The following is a 9,077-nucleotide window of genomic DNA, read 5'->3' as shown; positions in this document are numbered from 1 at the left end:
CGAGCCCCGGGGCGGGGCGGGGCGGGGCGGGGCGGGGCAGAGCGGCCGGGCCGGGCCGGGCCGGGCCGTGCGGGCGGCGGCGGCGGCGGCGGCGGGGGCGGAGGGGCCGCCCCGCCTCTTAGTCGGCGGCAGCTGCTGCGGGGCCGCAGCCGCCCGGGGCCGCCGCCGCCGCCATGCCGGGCTCGCTGAAGGAGGAGACGGCGCTGCTGCTGGAGGATTACTTCCAGCACCGCGGCGGCGGCGCCGCGCTGCCGCCCAGCGCCACGGCGGCCACGCTGCGGCGGGCGGCGGCCGAGCTGGAGCGGCGCGAGCGGCCCTTCTTCCGCTCCTGCGCGCCGCTCGCCCGGGCCGAGCCGCGGGAGGCGGCGGCGCTGCTGCGGCGGGTGGCGGCGCAGCTGGAGGCCGACGGCGGCCTCAACTGGGGCCGGCTGCTGGCGCTCGTGGTGTTCGCCGGCACGCTGGCGGCCGCGCTGGCCGAGCGGGGCTGCGAGGACGGCCCGCGCCGCATGGCCGAGGCGCTGGCCGCCTACCTGGCCGAGGAGCGCGGCGAGTGGCTGCGGGCGCACGGCGGATGGGTGAGCGGGGCTGGGGGGGCTGCGGGGGGCCGAGGGGCTCGGGGCCGTCGCCTGCCCGCGGGCAGCGCCGGGCTGGGCGCCGTGCGGGGCCGGGGGAGCGCGGGGCGGGGTGGTGCGGGGCGGTGCGTGCCCCCGGGCATCCCCCCGGGTGAAGCCCCCTGGCTCTCGGCCCCGCCTGCTGTGGGGCCGGTGGGGTTGGGGGCTCCTGGGGACGGGGGCTGCAGCCTCGTCGCGCCTGGCGGCGTGAAGCCGTGGCAGCTGGCGAGATACCTGCTGAAAGGAGCGCGCTTCAGGCGTCCGAGCGGCTCCGCCTGCGTTTGCAAGCGAGCTGTCAGCTGTCCCAGAGAGCTTTAAATTTCCTGCTCTCAGTACTGGCATCAAATATTCCCCTGGTACAAAGAAGCGCTAAAGATAAAAGGGGGGGGGGGGGGAGGATGAGCCGTTGACTTTTCCAGAGGCCGCAATGAGCTTGGTTTTCCAGTGGTCACTCGTCCGTCCGAGCGTGAGGAGCGAGGTGGTGGTGGTGGTTGTGATGTACGCTGCCACTTAGCAGAATCACATTGCCTGTTCGCACAAATTAGAGTGTAAAGAACAAAGTTCCGGAAGAAATTAAGAGTATAACTTGTTTACATAGACATCTGCTGAACAGAGTTCAAACATGACCATCTGGAGTTGTATTACTGCCACGTCTGATTATCACAAATAAAGATCTGGTAGAGCAGCTGCCAGCTTTGCTCTGTCATAGGTCAGCCCTGAGCAGCATCCACTTGGCCCTTCCAAGAGAATATGTAATCAGAGTCATGCACTGACCGAGATGGGACAAGCTTCAGGCTCCTGTCTTTAAGTGGAAATTTCCATATCCTGTGTTTCAGGTACATTCTGAAACTTGAATGAGGGGGAACAATACTGGCAGCTGTGATCAGAAGCTTGCTTAAGAGGGTGAAAATAACGTAGTGACATGCTGAACATCTCGATGGGAACCTCACAATTGTCTTTTGAGCAAGGCATGCAAGCACATCTAGCTATTGCCCTCAGTCTTTTTCAAAAGCTCACACAAAGCGTTTTCATGTGCTGAAGACAATAGGGCTTAGACTTTCATGATCAAAATAGAGATTTCTGCAGTTGACAGGCAGTGTGCTTGGATTGTGAACCAAACTGTATTCAAAGACATGTTTTTTTAAAAAACAAACAAACAAACAAAACACACAACTGATTATTAAGCCAACCAACTCAATATCCTTTCTCTTGCTTTTCTAGGATGGCTTCTGTCGCTTCTTCGGCAGGCATGGCTCTCAACCAGCTGACCAGAACAGTACCATAAGCAATGCTATAATGGCAGCAGCAGGGTTTGGAATAGCAGGATTAGCTTTCCTCTTGGTGGTGCGATAGGCTGATGAACGGATCTTGCAATGGGAAAGTACTCTCAAACTGACATTTTACCAGATCTCATTCTATTTTCTATAGAATAGACCCTCAAAGAAGAAGTTTATATTTTTAAACTGTCTCAGAAAAGTGGTGCACCAAATCCTTGGCTATAGACTGCTTCACTTGATATCCAGTCGCATCACAAACAAATGCGTACTAAACAACCATTTGTTCATGTTCAAAACCTGTCACCTCCAAATATCCTTTGGACTTTCTTTTTGAAGGTTTAACCTAAATGTTACCACGGTTCATGTACTGTAACTTCTGAGTACTCAATGTTATGCTAAGAAAAAGCTATGGTGGACTTGGAACTAAACCCTCTGTTCAAGCCGTCTTGTTTAAATGGAAGTGAGTCTCAGAACTTGCCTTCCATTAATACTGTAACATGGGCTAATGTCAACTGTGATATAACATGGTTTGTGGCTTCAAACGCGGTGCCCGGCGCTTGTTCCTGAAAGGCAACTCATTGGTTGATTTAGAGCAATTAGTACCCATGATGTGAGAGGCATTATGGCTTGATATAACATAAGGCTGATTTCATGACACTACAAGAATATAAGTATTGATACAGGACCGTAATGGCTGCAGTACCCGTTCTTACTGAAAGGAATTTAAATATTAAACCTTAATTGGTATAGTGAAATCCAGTGGAGGCTGGAATTTCTCTGGATTTCCCTGACAAAACAAGATTTTCCATATATCTTAATATATTTTTGAAGTATTTATCACTGTATAATACTTGTAGCCATGACATCTTTATTTTTGTTTAAAATTTCATTTTTAATGCTGGTTCTTCTCACTCTGTGTATCAAGCATTGTCTTGTTTGAGTAATATTTCACTCTATTTTCAACATGCTGTGTATTTCTTTCAATGGTTGTACAAATTGCCTTATGTTTCTGGTAGCTTTTAATAACGTTCCTGGGTTACTTACAGCGTGTACAATTTTACTATGGTGACTTAAAATGGTGAATAAATGTTAAGTATTTTTATTTTAAAAAACAGTAACTTTCTTATTTGTTGGGATGGATGACAGTACTCAGGATGTGCACATGTCACGTGGACGCCTCGGTTTGTATCCACCTTCTTGGTGTTTGGACTTGAAACAAGAAGAGCTGGGCAGCGTGAGTGCAGCGGGAATACCAGTCTCCTCTGTTGCAGAGCAGTCCTGCAGCTCAGGACTAGGGTAAGGCTGCCTAGGAGGAAAATCCAGTCCCAAAGGCAGCTTCATTACTGTAACAAAATAACCCTGTGGTTTTGTGGGCCAAACCTTTCCAAAGTTTGCTAACATAGGCTGCAGGGAGGCTCACCCAGGAGCTTCTCCTACTTGCAGAGTGTAACAGAGCTCTTGTTTCTTCTCAGCTGAGAGTTGCTGCTGCCTTTCTCTTTCATATCTGCACTTCTTTTTTTCCTACTGAAACTGAAGCTTCTGCCTGGTGTGATGCTGACTGAGCAACAGCAGATTCGGTTTAGCCCTTCTCAAATTAGTAATACCTGAGCAGCTGTGAGCTTTTTTTTTTTTTTTTTTTTTTTTTTTAAGGGTGTCAGGTTTAAATCTTCTTGAAATCCATCTTGCACTCCTGTGGCAAGGACAGTTCTCAAAGCTGCCTATTTCTGTGGCTGCAATGGGCCTGATGCATGTTCAGCTTGCCTCCCTGCCCTTCTGAATGCCTGCCCTCCGGGCTCGCCCAGCGGGCGTGCTGCTTTCTGAGCACCGGGTGGGCGACAGGCCTCCTCTTGGCAGAACTTGCCTGGCCATCAGTCAGCACGGCCGCAGCCTGCAGCGGGCACTGCTTCTCCCCACAGGCTGACGGGACGGGCAGAGGTGTCCCAGGGCCCGGGGAAGGAAGGCTGCTCGCTGCAGCTGCCCTGTGCCTGCCACCGCAGCCCTGCTGCATAGAGCCCCATTGTGCCGAGCGGTTACAAGTGAGGGGAGAACAACAAAAAGGAACATTGAGAGGCGGTAAGTCCCATGGAGGCGGGAAGGAACTCGCAGTACTCCCCCTCACACTGCTCGCTCTGAACAAATGTCTGCTTGTTCTCTAACTTCCAGTTCTCTAAACTCTGGTTTGGCTCCTCAGCAAAAGGATTAAGACCCCACGGTGTGCTCGGTTCCTCTCCGAGGTCACACACAGGCAGCTCGATGCTCCAATGGCAGCTCGATGCTCATGGGTGTCTTCCCCTGATCTTCTTTGGCAGTGAGGGGGTTGCAGTGCTTGAAACTGGCTACAGTGGGAGTGAGCTGACTAATGCTGGGAAACGAAGGTAGTTTCCAAAACACTGAGTGCTTAGGGGGATATGCACGGAAGAGCAAGGCAAGCAACAGGGCAAGAAGTGCTCTGAACAGAGGTCAAGTATTGTAGGGAATGTCCTGCTGCTGAGCTCAGTGTCTCCACAGTATCAAGCAGAGCAAAGATGAAAATATCAGTATCCTGATTTCCAATGTAATCTGATCTGGCAGGCCGCACAGAAGCGACGCCAGAGAGGATATTATGCTCCACTTTTACAGTGTTCTCTGGAAAAGAGAAGAAAACAGTTTGGAAGTGTCCTTGAATAAAGTCACATCAGTCTTTGGTGTAAAAGGTGTAGCTCAGAGAACATTGTTGCTCTTCTTTGGCACAGGCTGTAAGGGGTAGGTTTGGTTTCCTAAGAACTGGAAGAGCCCACAGAGAGCCCAGAAGCCACACTGGGACAGGGGCCATAGTGCTGCTGCATGGGGTCCCAGCTCCCTGAGCTGGGTGTCTGCCTGCTGGCAGCCCGAGCTCTTCCCGGCTGTGGCAGCACCACAGGACCCAGTGCAGGCAGCTGGAGCAGCACTCCTGTGCCAGCACGGGGAGAGCTGCAGGAGCGGAGGGGACTGGCCCCTGGCAGCCAGAGCCTGCAGTCCTGGAGCTGCTTTCTGCTGCTGTGGGCACTGGGATGGAGGATTGAACAGCACGGCCTGTTCGTGAGAGCAGCATTGAGTTCAGGGCAAATCGGGCTAACTAATGTCTGCCTGACCCTTTTTTTTTTTTTTTTTTTTTTTAAGTTTCAGTCTGATGGCTTGTCTCAATGAAGTACTGTATTTCAATTGAAAACTGCTGCTCATCCTCTTTTCTGCCTCGGAAAAGGGAAGCAAGACTCCACTGTTCCTGTCTTTAAATACAGAAGGAAAATAGGTGGTGGTTAAGCCCAGCACTGTGTGTAATCCCAACTGCAGCTTTTAGACCTTCAGTGTTTGCGTACTTTCCAGGCAGGTGCCAGCAGACCTCATGCCATGTAACAACCAGCACGCAGCAATTGCTGTGGTCCTGTTGAGGCCCAGCCGTGCCAGGCCTGCAGAAGCACCAAGCAGGGGGTGGCTGCAGGATGCTGGAGGGCAGGCAGGTGAATGTGACCTCCAGGCAGGGTGGGCACCAGGACACAAGCGGGGGCTGTGCTCAGCTGGTCATCTGCCTGGTGTGCTGGGAGCGCCAGTCTTCTTTACCGGGCTGGCAAAGCCACCAAAGTGTGCAAGAGCAGAGGGAAGGGCCCCAGAGATGCTCTCCTGGGAAGTCGGGAGCCCAGCTCAAGGCCTGAAGTCCCCCGTGGGTGCTCATCCAGCCCTGCTTGCCGCTGGTCTCTGCATCCCATCCCTTCACTTTGCCTCTGTCCTTGGGCCTGGGGCTATGTGGTCATTGCCTGGTGGCCAATACTGGTTTTGAGTATTCTGTGCTCTGCTACATTCAGAAACTTCTGCAGGACCAAGAGGCTTAGCAGGCAGCGTTCCCAGCTTAGGCTGGCATTCACAATGGCCTTACTGGAGCCGTTGGAGTTATCTGCTGGCGCTGCACCTGCTCGCGGCACGATTTCCTTGTGAAGGGGCATTCACTATAAACATTGGCAAGAGCTGTAGCGCTGCCGAAGGAGCCCAGCTGCCTCCTCGTTAACGGAAAGAGAAATCTATTCATCGGGCTTCTCGAGAATGTTTAAATAGCCAGTGTTTTCCTTTTGACTCGGAAAAAATGAGACGCCTGTTGGAGTTCAAAAAATGTGAGTCCCAAAAGGGTGTTATCTGTCAGTTTTTAAGCTTCTTTGCTGTGGTATGCAAAAAATCTGGTCTGTCATGTCTTGCTGAAAGTGTTGGTGCTGGTGCTGTGTCCTTCTCTGCCCACACAAGCTGCAGCGGGGCGCAGCACAGCTCTGCTTGCACGGGCACTCTCCCAGCCCAGGCAGGCCCTGTAACCAGCACCTTTCTTGTAGGGCAGCAAAAAAGTCAGTCGAAGGAAAAAAGGTCGAGCACGTGGCATTTATTCACATAATCTCTCTTCACTTCTCATGCTCATTCAATTTGGATAATGAAAGCAAATTTCTGGGTTTCACTTCTGTTTCTTCAGCAGTGCTCTTTACAAGCCTCCAGCACAGTGCTCCTTGCAGCTAGGAGACGCAGCGTGGGGACAGTAAGCACAGTGGGAAACAACTTGCTTTCGGGTTTAAAAAGAGTCATAGTGCAGTTCCTGCATAAACGCAGCTGCTACTGAGAGAACTTAAAAATGGTACCCTCAAGCTTCTAACAATTGTTGTAAAGCTCTTAAGCGAGAACAGGTTTAAACAAAAATCCTGATTTACCTGAAGTCAAATATGAGAAGCTGAAAAATCAGCTCTGTGCTGAGCTCACAAGATTGTTTCACTGAAATTTTTCTCTGCCTGGGCTTGGCCTATTTGTTTTATTCAAATGAGGTGAGGAAGACAGGCTCTGACTTCCTTTGTCAATAGGTCTCATTTCCAAATAGGTCATTTGCTCCTACACAGCCTGCGATAAGTTTCTAGCACATCACCGTGTAACTGATACCAGCAAATTGGCAATCGTGTGGTTCCTGGACATTCACCCATTTTGTGTCAGAGCTGACATGCATTACGCATTGCTGGTGGGTAAGAATTAAACCTGCTAAAATGGCAGCTTTAATTCAGCCTGGGATCGTGCTATCAGGGAGATGAAAATCCGTGATTTCCTCTAGGAAGAGGCACCACAACACAGGAAATTAGAAAAGCATGTCTTCAGAGAGCCACTGTGTACTCTGCAGAAAGTTTTTGCTCTCCTCTGGATTTAATCTGTTTAATGGTTCTGACCTATGACAACAATTCACTTTAGGGAGTTCCTGTGTTTAACTGAACATGCTCTTTTGTTTGTTTCTGAACAGATCAGCATATAGTGAGTAACAGCAGGAACTCCACGCCCTGTTTACAGCTTTTTGATACTGTCTCTTTTTTAAAATACAGCTTGTATCCAGCAGGGTCAGCAGGGGAACGATGGCCTGGTTCACTGGAACTTCATGGAAGTACTGTGCTGCATTGCTGCTCCGGGAGGACCAGGCGTGGTGTCTGCAGAGCTGCTGCACTGCAGCCTGATACCAAAGTTGTGAACTTGTGCTGGTACTTTCAATTTGCAATACATCATGCTAAAAGTGCAAAAGTGCTTGGCTTCTTCAAAGTGCTAGATGGAAAGCGTTGTCTTCAGTGCACTGAACCGCCAAGCCGATCAGCTTCTTACTTGGAGCTGTTGGCATCTTTAAAAGAATCCCCAACTGTTTTAATTATTTTCTAAGTGTTAATTATGAAGCTTTATGAACACTCTTAAAATGCAGGCAAACCTGTGTCTCTGTGATGCACTGTTGACTCCTGTTTCTCCAGAAGCTGGCTGGGAGCTGCCAGCAAAAGCTTGTTCTGGATACATCAGCCAGATCGCTGCTGCCACCTCTGCATGGCCACAACTGCCCCATGTCCCCCTGCCCACAATCAACGTGTCCCAAGCAGCCTGGCTGGTAAGCTGTTGCCACCTTCACCCTTCTGTGTCCCTGCTCCTGCAGTTTAGAACTGCTACCTTAGATGGTAAAGCAGCTCACAAGGGTTGCTGCTGCTGTTTTCCAGATAGCTAATCTGTGCTTTGGCTTCAAATGACATGCCCGGTGCCCTTGTGGTGCTGGGGGTGTGAGCAGCAAGCCCTGCCCCACATGCTGCTGCTGGGAGCAAGACCATGAAGGAGTGGTTGTACTGGAACTGTGCTAGATGGGTGGGGGCTAGATGGCTTTCTATATTGCATGAGTAAGAAGGAACTCCACCAGTCTCATGTAAAATAATCTCATAAAATGGTAGTGACAAGAGCAGTGGCTGGCAAGAGCTGCTGGCATTTGATACGCAGGGCAAGTGCTTGTTCCCTGGTATCTGGCATGTGTGTGGTGGACACTTTGATACAGGCAAGTGTTTTATGTATTAAGCCTAATTATACTTGGAGTTTAAAAGTCATGCGATTGCTTGAGCATTTCATACCAAAATTATCTGGTGGCATTTTCAAGCAAAGCACGGTGAGATCCCGTAGGCGTCCAGCTGCACCCGGCGGGATCCCCAGGCTGTGCAGAGCTGCCTCCTCGTGCAGACCAGTATGAGGTGGCACCCCTGGACCCTGTATGGTGTGTTCTGATGTGGGAGTGCATTGCTGTGCATAGTCACTGTCTTCTGTGGGTGAAACTTGGCCCTGCAGAGTCAGCGAGTCAGTAAGTGGTTTCCGTCCCAAGACTCCACAGAAACCCCTTAGCTTTCCGGCATTTGAAAAGTCAGTAAAATATGTGCAGGGTTTCATTTATTTATTTTTCCCCTCCTCCTAACCCTTACATGCCCTGAAGAACATGTATACACAATAATCCTGCTGGCATTCCCAGCATAGACACTTCTCCCACGGGTGGCAGCAGCTCAGTGCAAGTAAGGGCTAAATGCTCACGTCTGTAGTTTGGAGGCGTGAAGGAGCGCAGTGTCTCTGACATACTCTTACTGCTCTTCATGTAGGCAGCTGACTACTGTAGCAGCATTACACTTCCCTGGCCTTTAAAAATAAAAAGTCGGTTTCTTGTAAAATCTTTTTTAAAAGGGCAATAATACAAAACTGGCCTGAGTCTTAAGGAAGAAAAAAAAGTCAAACTCCTTTGGGATCTGTGTATTGTCCTTGGTGACGCTCAGAGCAAAACAACACCTGCCTCTCTGAAAGCCTTCCAGTGTTTCTGGTCTCCTTTTCCAAGAGGAGGTCCGTTCTATGGAGGAAGAGGTTAAGTGTGTGAGCAAATGGGGCA

The 9,077-nt window shown here is 50.8% G+C and overlaps 1 protein-coding gene across 1 annotated transcript; it reads left to right on the top strand.

Moving 5' to 3' along the window:
- Positions 1 to 108: 108 nt before the first annotated feature.
- On the top strand, positions 109 to 3,000 carry BCL2L10 (BCL2 like 10). Its single transcript, XM_082769362.1, has 2 exons — positions 109 to 575; positions 1,833 to 3,000. The coding sequence occupies exons 1-2, from the start codon at positions 174 to 176 to the stop codon at positions 1,962 to 1,964; spliced, it is 534 nt and encodes a 177-aa protein (XP_082625488.1). The 5' UTR covers positions 109 to 173; the 3' UTR covers positions 1,965 to 3,000.
- Positions 3,001 to 9,077: the final 6,077 nt, after the last annotated feature.

The sequence above is a fragment of the Aythya marila genome (genome assembly GCF_965140915.1).
Source record: "Aythya marila genome assembly, chromosome: 11".
In the NCBI taxonomy this organism is placed as follows: Eukaryota; Metazoa; Chordata; class Aves; order Anseriformes; family Anatidae; genus Aythya; species Aythya marila.
This window is presented reverse-complemented; position numbering and strand designations above follow the sequence as displayed.

Coding starts and splice junctions, on each gene's coding strand:
- BCL2L10 (XM_082769362.1), top strand. CDS start 174: ATGCCGGGCTCGCTGAAGGAGGAGACGGCGCTGCTGCTGGAGGATTAC. Junction 576..1,832: donor TGCGGGCGCACGGCGGATGG/GTGAGCGGGGCT, acceptor TTGCTTTTCTAG/GATGGCTTCTGTCGCTTCTT.